The sequence below is a fragment of the Sinocyclocheilus rhinocerous genome, unplaced genomic scaffold (genome assembly GCF_001515625.1).
Source record: "Sinocyclocheilus rhinocerous isolate Xijiao unplaced genomic scaffold, SAMN03320098_v1.1 scaffold1156, whole genome shotgun sequence".
NCBI classification, from domain to species: domain Eukaryota; kingdom Metazoa; phylum Chordata; class Actinopteri; order Cypriniformes; family Cyprinidae; genus Sinocyclocheilus; species Sinocyclocheilus rhinocerous.
The window spans coordinates 1,093,425-1,105,759 of record NW_015630041.1 but is presented as its reverse complement, the minus strand read 5'-3'; the positions used below and the strand labels follow the sequence as shown (position 1 = coordinate 1,105,759).

The 12,335-nt window shown below is 36.7% G+C and overlaps 1 protein-coding gene across 1 annotated transcript; it reads right to left on the bottom strand.

Moving 5' to 3' along the window:
- Positions 1 to 364: 364 nt before the first annotated feature.
- On the bottom strand, positions 365 to 9,984 carry LOC107739872 (potassium channel subfamily K member 1-like). Its single transcript, XM_016552097.1, has 3 exons — positions 9,423 to 9,984; positions 3,745 to 4,140; positions 365 to 1,158 (listed from the first exon to the last, which is right to left on the bottom strand). The coding sequence occupies exons 1-3, from the start codon at positions 9,775 to 9,777 to the stop codon at positions 896 to 898; spliced, it is 1,014 nt and encodes a 337-aa protein (XP_016407583.1). The 5' UTR covers positions 9,778 to 9,984; the 3' UTR covers positions 365 to 895.
- Between the last annotated feature and the right edge of the window lie 2,351 nt (positions 9,985 to 12,335).

The following is a 12,335-nucleotide window of genomic DNA, read 5'->3' as shown; positions in this document are numbered from 1 at the left end:
GCTTTTTGATTTAGAGTCTACTTTTGAAAATTTGGACTATAAAAGAATATTCCATGCTCCATACCTGAAAAGTAAAGCTCAACTGGCAGCAATTGTGGCAAAAGTTGATTATCACAATTTTTTTTTTATTAATATTTTAATTTCATAATTTTTTCCCCCCAATTTTTTACGATTTAAAAGGTCCACTCAAAAATGAAAATTCTGTCATAATTTATTTATTTTCTGTCACATAACAAAATAGTCTGTTCCTATTGACTTCCATTGTATTTTTTGTCCACAGAATGGAAGTCAATGGGAACTGAAATTACCAACATTCTTCAAAATATCTTCTTTTGTGTTCCACAGATGAAATACAGGTTGAGGGTGAGCAAGTTTTTTTCCACACTAAAACCATTTTAACACACACATACCATTTAGGTCTTGTGTCTACAGTATTAAAATAGTATTTTAGAGTTTACAGATTGGCTGCATTCATGTCCACTGTAAGTGCCTCACTGAAACTTTTTTAAAGAAAAGGAGGGAGAAGTGAAAATTTCTGTGGTAATCAACATTATGCCACAAATGCTGTCAGCATTACTTCTACCATTTCCGCAATCTCAATTGGCAAGTACATACTAGAGTTTAGTGTGTAATTATGCATGCTTTTTAAATGTAGTTTGCTGATTTAATGGGGCAGCCTAAGTGTGCTAATAATCATTTACAGATATTCAGCCAGTGAATGATTTTATCACGTCAAGGAACAGGAAGCCAGACTGGGACGGTTTTGTAGAGGGCTGTTAAATATGACATATTCAAGTAATTTTTCACAATTCTGTATCCTACCAGTCACTTGTAAGACCCCTCGGCTAAAGATGTCTCCCTTGAATGAGAGTTATGTTGATGGAGGCTAAAACATCTACTTGATCATGGGGTCATCACCTCCCGGAGAGGTTAGGATGGGGAAGTCCATAAAGGGTTCGGTTTTGTCCTCCTGGGGCGAGTTGACAGTACCGTCTGGCATGGAGCTAAAGGCCAGATGGTCATGTTCCATGATGGTCAGGCGGTCCTGGGGCTTCTCCTTCTTCAGATAAAACATCTTCCTCAGCTGCTTCAACTGCTGCAGCTCACAGAAGGTCTCCAACACCACCAGCATGGCAATCAGGCCGAGGAGGAGATACACTGTGGGACACGAAGGAGAGAGAGAAATGGAGAAATGAAGGAATGTAAACTTCTCACTGTGTTTATGGTAACTTTTGAGTTTAACAGTATGTTTGAACTTTCTGTTTGCTTTACATGTCTGACTGTGTATGTGTCTTGCTTCACTGTCATGCAGGAGTTTCATCCAGTTACTAATGGACACTGCAACATCTGTTAACCAATGAAATGATGCTTTGTTTTAAAGGGGTGCTATTATGCTTTTTCACTTTTTCAACTTTAGTTAGTCTGTAATGTTGCTGTTTGAGCATAAAAAAGATCTGCAAAGTTACAAAGCTCAAAGTTCACTTCAAAAGGAGATATTTTATTTAACAGAAATCACTTTTCAAAAACTACAACGAACGACTCGTTTGGACTACAACGCATATTTTCCGGGATTTGTGATATCACAAATATCGACGAATGGGATGAGACATGGTTGAGCTGCACTAGAGAAGGCAACGAGTGTTATCACTATGTCAGAGACACGCTAGCTTTCCCAAGGCAGACGAACTTAGAGTGGTTACAGTCATCCGGGTTTAAATCGCGCTCAAATTGATTTGATTTTGACGCAATATTTACACTGAAGCTTGCAGGCGGCTATGGTGGTAAGGGGCATGACGCAGAGTGCTGCCAATCACAACACACACTGGCCCTTCATTTGATACAGGAACTTTTCGAGCTGTTCATGCCAGACTGGGGAGAGCGGTGTTGAAATAATATAAAATGTGAAAAATAATGTGTTTTTCGAACAACCTAGTATGAGAGCCTGTTCTAGTACACCCCCAAAACAAAATCAAGACTTTGTAAAAGAGCATAATAGGACCCCTTTAAGGTCAACATTAATAAAAAAAAAATTACATTCCTGATGTTTCTCTCCAAAATCTAGTATGTACGGTCATCTTACCGTGTACAATTCATCAGTGTATATTAGTTTTGTTGTTGTTTTTTCCACATGCCTTTATAGTCTTTTATTAAGGCAACAAATTGCTCTGCTTCTGAAAATTGCCTTTGTTTTAATGTCAATATAAAATCAAAATAATAATTTCTTAATTTCATGATTCATAAATCTGAATGTAATAAAAAAATACACTAATGAATTAAAAATGTCTTCATATTCTTTTATTAATGGGCAATGAAATTGCTAAAAGACCTTTTTATTTTATTCTATTCTATTTTATTTATTTATTCCACTTCTAACCACCTGGCTCCAGTAAGGCATATGACACCCATTTTCACAATCCAATTCCTGATGGATAAAGTTACGTCTAGCTCTACATTTCTTCATGAAAATACACATGACAAAATACAGCACAAATTAGGTTAGGTTGCAACTGTTTGAACTTTACAGGAAAAGTGTATAGATGAAAAATGACATGGTTAAAAAAAAAAAGTAGTGAACTCTCTTGGCCACCTCAAGGATCATGAATAAGATTATTTTAGCCTGCATCTTATCTTTCATCTCAGCAACATCATGATAAAATTAATACAGAAAGAGTCAGAGCAAAAGAAATATGAGACTTCAAGATAACTCAGCATGCGTGGGCCTCACGTATGCCACATCCTCCACATTTACACTGCAAATCTTTCTCACCGTCCCCCGCACATCTGCATCAACTAAGCCCACACAAGTACGAAAGCCATGTGGCATTTTCAAGTTTTTGAAAATGAGAGCTGTACTGCTTCATAAGACAAACACTAGATGGAACAGTAGCAGCAGTGAAAGAACAGTTTATACCCTTGAATCACATGCACTTCCTTTTACTTTCTATGACAACAGGCGAGACTTACACATGAAGATGTTTCGATACATAAAAGGAAGTCACCTGAGTATTTTTAATCATATACTGGGCAGAATTTCACGTACGAGGATAGGAAGTGAACTGACTAGGCATGCTTACTTAATAAAATACTTCAATATGAGAAATATTGGACCACAATGTTAACAACATTTTAGTAACCAAACACTATTAAAGGTATTATCTATCCAAAAATGAAAATACTGTCATCATTTACTCACCCTCAAGTCATTCTTTCTTCTGTGAAACATGCATATTGGTAACCAACAATGCAAGTCAATGGAAACCGAAACGGTTTGGTTACCAACATCCTTCAAAATATCTTCTTTATGTTCTAACAGAATTGACAGAATTATCATTTTTGGGTGGACTATCCCTTTAAATCAGTTTACATGACAAATATACCACAGAACATGTTTACTATTCAGCATTTCTGAGACTTTTGAGTGTTTTTTTAATACACACTTGTAAATGTTCAAGGCTTTCTGTCAAGGTCAATTCTGTTTTGCATTTTGGAAAAAAAATCTACACTTCAACTTCAAATGCACTCTCAAGGACTATTAGGTGATACATTAAAATATAAAAATTCAGATAATGTAATGTACTTAGTGCTATTTTTGCAGCTATAATGAAATGCATCAGCTGTGCAAATGTTTAAAAAAATTATATTTGGTAAAATCACATTCTTCCCTATAAAACTCTATATGTAAGTCCCAGCATTTTAAATAGATTCAATGCACACCAAAACAAAGCATACTGAAACCACACCTACCAGTGATGCCCAGTTTGTAAAGCTCACGAAACCTCTGGTTAAAGGCCTCTCCGGGCACATAGTCACCAAGACCGATAGTGGAGAGTGAGATAAAGCAGAAGTAGAAGGACTCCAGAAAGTTCCAGTTCTTTTCTAGGGCAGAGAAGATGGCGGCAGGGATGAGGAAGAAACAGGACACAGCCACGACAGCCAGCAGGGTTGCGTGAACGACGGCCACCAGGGGTTTAGACAGGCCCCAATGTGTATGAATGTACATAATGGGCCGCCATGTGCTATAGACCATGATCCTTTGCACCACAGCCGTGAGGAAGAGGAGGGTGAAGGGGATGCCAATCACAGAGTAAATGATACAGAAAGCCTTTCCACCATCAGAGAGAGGGGCGGTGTGACCATATCCTGTGAATTATAAGAGTGGAAAATGACACATTAAACACATTTACTTCATGAAAACATTCCCCTCCATTTTATTCATGGATGAGCACATTGTATCAGGGCCGGTGTTTCCGTATGGCAGTCGTCATACCCTGGCCTCCCTTGCCATACCCCGGTTGTTCATCGCCATACCCTACGCGATCGTCCCCCGCAAACCCGGACCGCGATTTTACACCACTGCCATACCCTGTGGTTTTGTGAAACTCCGCCACTGCATTGTATTCTGTTCACTGAAAACAAAACCATACTTTCCCACAGCCACTGCCAGACACAGATTAACAAACAGATTAACCCATCCTGGATTACCAATGATTTAATAATTTAGTCCAGCTCTGTAATTTCATTTCTGTTAGTGCATCCCTGAAATAAACAGATTATTTTGCTCTAATTTCTGCTCTCAGCAGTTTGATGCCTCCCTAGAGCTCACATCTAATGGACGATCTCACATTATGGACATGAAAAATCAGGTTTCAGTTTGCAGGGTCTCTCTGGCACAACCTTGCTAGACGGATTTGCATCAAGGAGAAAAGTCTAGGACACACATGTCACTTTTAACAGGAAATGGCCAAAGAAAAACTCTTTCTAGTGATAACTTTAAGCTCATGCCAAAATGCTTCTGTTTGTTTTAAAAGCTACATTACCATTCAAAAGTTTGGGGTCAGTAAAGAAATGTACTTTTATTCAGTAAGAACACATTAAATAGAACAAAGTGACAGTATAAAGACATTTATAATGTTACAAAATATTCCCATTTCAAATAAATGCTGTTCTTTTAAACATCATATTCATCAAAGAATCCTGAAAAAAATATAAAGCAGCACAACTGTTTCTAACACTGATAAATAATAAGCAATGTTGCTTGAGCACCAGATCATTATATTACCTTGCGACGCTAAAGACTGGAGTCATCACAAGAATACATTACATTTTTAAATATACACTGTAAAAAATGACCGTGAATTTAACGGTAAAAGACTGTAAAAATGCTACAGTTAAAACCTGTTAAATGGTTAACGGTACATTCCCCTACTATATACGGTGAAAAACTGTATTGGACATTACATGTATTGGACATTAATTTTACGGTAGTATACCGTTTTTGGAAGTGAAAAATACCGTATAATTTACAGTGAATAACCGTAAATTGACATTCCCAGAATTCCCTGCGTTACATTTCAAATTTGATGTTTTTTTGTTGAAATAACTATGTTTCTTCTTAGTTTTTTCTTATCAGTTTTGTATATTAGGGTTGTGTGTTACACCTAATGTTGTTAAATTAATGTTTATTGCATTATTTCAGTTTCATGTGTGTTACCATGATGGTGTTTAGCGTTTGTGTGAATGACACTGTGCACCTTCTATATATTTTATTATTTAAAAGCTGCTTGTGATAGGCTTTGGTTCATTGTGTGACTTTCTCATCACCACCTGCATTGGGTGGTTATCAGTGTATTACAAAGCTACAAAACAGATTTCAGTACTTCAATAGGTTGGTATATTAACATTATATTAGTTAATGAAATTACGGTATTTAACTGTAAATTTAAGTTAAAACCGTAAAACCTAAAACGTTGCTACCGTATTTTTTACGGTAAAATTACGGCAACCACAGCTGCCGTTTTTTACTGTAAATTTTACGGATTTTTTTTTACAGTGTATCTTTATTTTAAATTGTAATAATATTTCACAATATTACAGTTTATATTGTAGTTTTGATCAAATAAATGCAGCCTTGGTGAGTATAAGAGACTTCTTTCAAAGTCATTAAACAATTTACTGGCCCCAGACTTTAGCATTAAACCTCAGCTGGTCTAGTTGGATAGCCAACTTGTATACCAGTCTGACCAGCTGAAATGTGCCACATAAGATCAGCAAAACCAGCTTTTTTTCAGGAGATTCTAGAAACTAGACTCTTTTGACTTGGGCTAGTAACTACCTTTATCACCCAAAACACCCTAACAACAATCCAGAACACCTTAGCAACCACTTTGTAAAGTGCTAACAACCATTCAGAACACCTTAGCATGCCCAGATTGTGGTAATCAGATTTCCAAACAATGCAGTTTTTGTAGTTTGTCCCATTTTAATAGTGCCAAGTATTACAGTCTATATTGCTATAACAATCAATAAACAATCTGCAATCAAAATTTGTAGTTGTAAGAGGAACCAAAAAAAAAAAAAAAACAAACCTGCAGAATCTAACGGTTCCATTTATGTGAAACACATATTAACATTGTTAATATGTGTGACAATTATTTTCATTGTCTAAAAGTAGAGCCAGAGTAGTTCTCTATTGGTATTCCTATTCCTTCACTTTTGCTAAAATAAGGAATATCATGCCTGTGATGTGTAGCCAACCTGTGCCAAAAAAAATGGTCAGTGCTAAGGCTTAATTCCACTTTTATCAACCTGTCTTGTTCAAAGTTCCTTTTGTAGATAAAAAAAGATTTGAAAATATCTTTTTCAGAACATCCATAAATGCAAAGGGGAACTAGATATTGCATGTCTGTCGTAATAAGACGGTTGCAAATCATTCTTCCCTGGTAAATCATGACAGCGCTTTTACTCATATAGGCTGGCTCACACTTCCCAAAAAATGCAAACAAGCACCAATTACAGTGGTAATTGGGCTTTGTTGGATCCATGCGTTAACCTGGTGGTGTTTGCTAGGGCAGTGTGCACCAAATGTAATTAACCCTAAAAAGCCCTATAAATACATATTTTTCATATATACATTTCTAAGGCCTCTAAATTACCAACATGATCAAAACTTTGCTAAGAAACCTGTTGTTAACAATCTGCTACATTCCTTCTGTTTTCTGATTGATAGTTACGCATTTAGTAAATAAAAGTCCTTTTTGTATAATTGTAAAAATGTCCATCTTTAGGTTGCGTTTGTTTTTTGTTTTTTTTGCTGTGAAATTTTTTTATGATTTTACATAAAATAGGCTTAAGGATAACTTATTGTTACATTTCAAAATGAACTCTTACTGGATTGAAGCAACTTAGGTTTACTTGATTATAGATAATTTAAAAAATAATAATGTTAAAATATGAGTATCAAATAAGCTACATCAGGATTTTGAGGAACGTTTATTTGTAAGTTTATCTCTCAATCATCATTGAATTGTGCTGCATTATAAGCAATCATTTTAAGATACATTGCAAGCTATCAGAATTTCCTAATACTTCTTGGCCCCATAAATTAACATTTAAATTGCATATTTTTGGTCAGTTTGGGCCTCTGAATAAAATGTAGGTGTTTCTTTTCTTCGAGTATGAACTCCACAATCTCATTATATAACACACATCTAAACACTAAATTATTTACTAAATTAAATAAAAAATAAAAAAATGAAAAATGAAAAAATTTATTTTATTTTATTTTATTTTAAAATTTTGATTATTTCCTATGTCAGGCTTTACAGAGTTAAAGAAGCTGGGTTGTCTTTCATTTAATACTGGTTTGGATGTAGTGGTGCATGCTAGGGCGTGTGAATGGAGAGTTTCATCTTGAAAGACAAAAGCATGGTTTCATTTTAAGTTTTCTCGTGTCTGGGAAATACTGGTATACTTTAAAGAGGTCATGAACTGCCTTTTTTATTATTTTGTACTGTTCTCTGAAGTCCACATAATGTTATTAAGATTTTTACATCAAAAAAACATCATAATTTAGAAGTAATAGGCTATTTTCTGTCCTGTTTTGACCCCCTCTTCAGAACGGTCTGTTTCAATAGCCGTGGCGGATTTTAGACTCGGAAGTGATGATTGGCTAACAGTTGTGTATGTTTGACAGCCTATAGCCTTCACAGATGAACACTGCTGTGAATTAGGTTAGACACTGCTATGATTGGCTAACAGTTGTGTATGTTTGACAGCCTATAGCCTTCACAGATGAACACTGCTGTGATTTAGGTTAGACGCATAAATACTCAGTACATATCAAATTATCTGTAATAACAGACAAAGCAATAGTGATCACGTAATAAAAACAGTTACTCACACTTGTGTGGTGCAACATTAGGCCTACTGTCGGATTCAATATATTCGGCACAACATCATCTTTTAGTTTAAATTTTTCTGAAAATCCTGCATCGAATTGTGCCTTGTTTGTAAATGAATCCGCTGTCAAATTTAGTGAACAAAACAAAGGCCAAGTTCTTACTGATGCGGTCTGGATCTTCATTAAAAATAAAGTTCATGCACTCTTTCCTAAGGTTGGGATCAGAAGGTAGGCAATGCAAAGACTGTGTTTTTCCATAGCTTGGCACTGTACAGTGTCTTGTTGTCTTCGGAGCATCTTTATCGTTTGATTTCTGCGTAGAGCTGCATTTTTCTCTCTCGTTATTTACACTACATGTGCGAATCGGTGGGCGGGGCTAAACGGGCAGTGATGTAGAAGTAGGTGTTGATCTTCTTCTGCGGAGGCGGGGTTTAGCCACACTATTATGTCATAAAGTGGCACATTCTACAACCTGTGGTTTTGGCAGATTGGCTTCAATATTAGCTGTTTTTAGACTAACTAAATAGTTTTGAGTTCTGACACATTCAGGATGTTTTTACAGTACAATGACCTCTTATATGTCAAAAGATCAAGGGAATTTTGATGACCCCTTTAATAAAACTGAAACTGAAAGTGATCTTTATGTCTGCACTTCCTCCTGTATTTGAACATACAGGCTTATATCTGCATATAGTTCACAGACTGAATAAAACTGACTTGTAGAGATCTTCTATAAAGTTGTCTGTTTTATGTCTGTTTGAGAACTGGATACCTGTCTTAAGGTAACATTGCTGTGTTAAGGCAGGTGTTAAATGACAGGCAAGACAGCTTCCCAGGAACAAAGAAAATGAGAAAACAAAAACAAAAGGAGAACTTCTCTATTATTAGCAGTGGTGCATTAAACTTTTTTTTTTTTAAGGCAAATGACATGCATTTTTTGTTGTTATTATTGATGCCTTACTGAAGCATTAAAAAATATGGGTCACTGCAAATATCCAGACCCATCAAATGGTGTACTATCCACAGAGTCGCCACGTTAGCCATTAAATGTCATGCTGTATCAGTTTATGACATATCCGCATTGATGCCTTACTGAAGCATTAAAAAATATGGGTCACTGCAAATATCCAGACCCATCAAATGGTGTAGCCTACTATCCACAGAGTCGCCACATTAGCCATTAAATGTCATGCTGTATCAGTTTATGACATATCCGCGTTGTTGGATGTCTTGAAAGACTCACCTGTGGTTGATAAGACAGTGCTTGCAAAAAACAAAGACGAGGTGAAGTCCCAGTTCCAGCTTGCCGACGCGTTGTTGAGAATAGACACCCCATAGTTGCTGGCCTCCAGCGCTTTGGACAGAAACCGCTCCAGCCTTTCCTCGGACAGACATTTGTGCTCCTGAAGGAACTGCCGTTTGATTCCTCTGAGCTGCTGGCGCAGGAGGTCTTCATACGGCAGCTCCACCGAGGAGAAAACCACTGCTCCGAATATGAGATACAGAATATAGCCGAGCACGAGAAACAGAAAATACCATGCCGATTTGTTGCTCTGTATCAAGCGCACGCACGAATTGCCGGTGAGGGACTGAAGCATCTTCAGCTTTAATATTAGATCCGATGATGATGATGATGGTGTTTTAGATGCGTTTTAATGCTCTTGATTGTACGGGCTGCTCCGAATGCAGCGCGGAGGAGATGGAGCTCTGGTCGGGGACGTGACGTCACTGGCTCTCGCCCACCAGGTAACATCAAGAAGAGAGGAAAGAGCATCGAATGACTGTCTGTACTGAGTTTAACATCCTCCTACTTCAATCATGATTGTTACCTCAGACAGAAGAGGGGATATAATATGTACTTTGTAATTGTGGTAGCCATGGGAATCGATTCTGGTTCCAATTCTGATTCTCAGTAAAAAATCCTTTGATTGTTTTAAGGGAGAATCATTGCCTTTAACCGTCTGTCGCTAGTGATTGAATCAGTTTATAATAAATGTAATACAATTTTTTGCCAAATGTGTGTTTAGCACAGATTATATGTCTTCTTTTTTTGGAGGCAGCATAAATTATGTCCAATAACTGGTCATAAGCTGTACCTATTACATAAAAATACGTAAAATTTAAAAAATGTATTCTTTTTCGCTGCATGTTTTTGATTTACCAAAAAGAACCGGATCATGAGAGTCATTCTTTCGAGAACCGGACTAGCCTTCTTCCATGACGCTTTATGTTTTTGATTCACTAAAATGAACCGACTCACACGAATCGAGAATCGAATTACATCTGTGGCGCCGAATGTTTTTGATTCACCTAAATGAACAGACTCATAAGAGTCGTTCTTTGGAGAATCGGACTACGCTGATGATATGTATGTTTTTGATTGACTAAAATTGTAGTCTCTGTTTTCTTTTCTTTTCATTAAATTTTTTCCTAAACATCAAAAACTGCATGCACATGTCTAATGTATGAAATAATAATAATGATAATAATAACTCCCATAGCACATGGGATCTCATTTCATTATTCAGACTTGAACCTTATGTGGCAATAAAGATATATAGCCTAGCTAAGCTTACTGATAGACACAAACTAAGTGCCACATATTTCAGAATTATGGCCCTGTCTTCTATACACAGTGACAGTTTCATTCTTTATGGCCTTGTGTTTCTTGAAGATGACGCAGACACAGGCGGACGACTGTTTCCAAGGTAACAGTCTTTGCGAAGTTGGTGAGGTGGTGGAATCTGGGTCCTGATAGGCCAGCTGGGAAAAAGGTTCATTCACCAGCGTTCCTGCTTGGAGGGGTGGACAAAATAACATACAAACATGTCCACTTTTGTCAAAGGAAAATGCCTTGAAATAAGTAATGACAAAAAGTGTCAAACACAGATCGAGTGCAATAATACAGTGTTTAGAAATTGCTAGCTTATATGGCACAATTAAAGTACAGCCACAAAATAACCTCAGGATAGAATGAGCTTCTCTTTTACTCATTCTTAACAAAAACTTTATTGTGAGTTCAGAAATGTTGAAATCTCTGGCAAGGGTGTTATTTAAAAGCAATTTGTATAAAAGCGATAACCTGGTGTAGTAGTGCGAAACCTGTGCAATGGAAAAAAGTGATTTGATCTGATGAGTCTTCCTGATATCAAGATGTCTAGCCTTATTAGAGAAACCTATCTATACCAAAACTTTAAATTCTGACCAATATCAACCAAACCTTCTGTGACTTTTATATGACTTTTTTGATCCTCTTATTTGCCAGGCAGTACAGACGCTAAAAATAGAGGCTGTTCTGTGACAGTGTGTTATTTCAGGTTTCTGTATACTGGGGATTTAAACCTCTGAGCAGTAAGATGTTAGGCAGAAGGTGGATTGCAAAATGTTTGTTTACTGCTCGTACAATGCGTAGATGATCTGTTTGCACAAAGCAGGGAAAATTGGATGTGAGTGTTGCAGGACCATAACCATCACTTTGACTGGGACAAATCTCACTAGTATTCAGATTAGAAATCAGTCAGTGTGGAATTTGCAGTGAAATTAAACTTCTAGACTGCAGCAGCGTTTCTTGTCAATAAAGTAGCCATACATTGTCTACCTCAAGCAACGTTTTTGTAACCATGTAAGATATCAGCACAGCAAAATGGCGCCACTTAGTGGGAGAACTTGATAGAACAAATGTTGAAAAGACAAAAATGATTAATTTGTGAATAAGTGAAGAGGGCGACAAGTGATAACACAGTTCTCAAATTTTCTGAGTGTTTGGCTATATATGACTTTATAAAAAGAAAAATATTATGTTGTATTTACACTACTTTTTTTATTTAAATACACAGCTGTCTCTATTCCTAGACACACATTTAGCCTGTCATGACATCTAGAAATCAGCACTGCTGGAATTCACTGTGGTTCAACCATCTGAAATCATTTTTCCTAAAATGACCTGTAAACTGTAATCATCGTCTTAAGATGCTTAACATATTCTTGTCAGTCATTCTGCTTCATAGACTTAACAGTCTGCAATAATCTCCCAAAGAATAATTTTTACATACAGATCCATGTGAGCATGGAAACCCAAGAAGGAAACAGTGATTTGACCCAGTTTTTCATGTGTGGTTAATGATGGGCATTTCTTTTAGTAACATTTTGAAAGTGC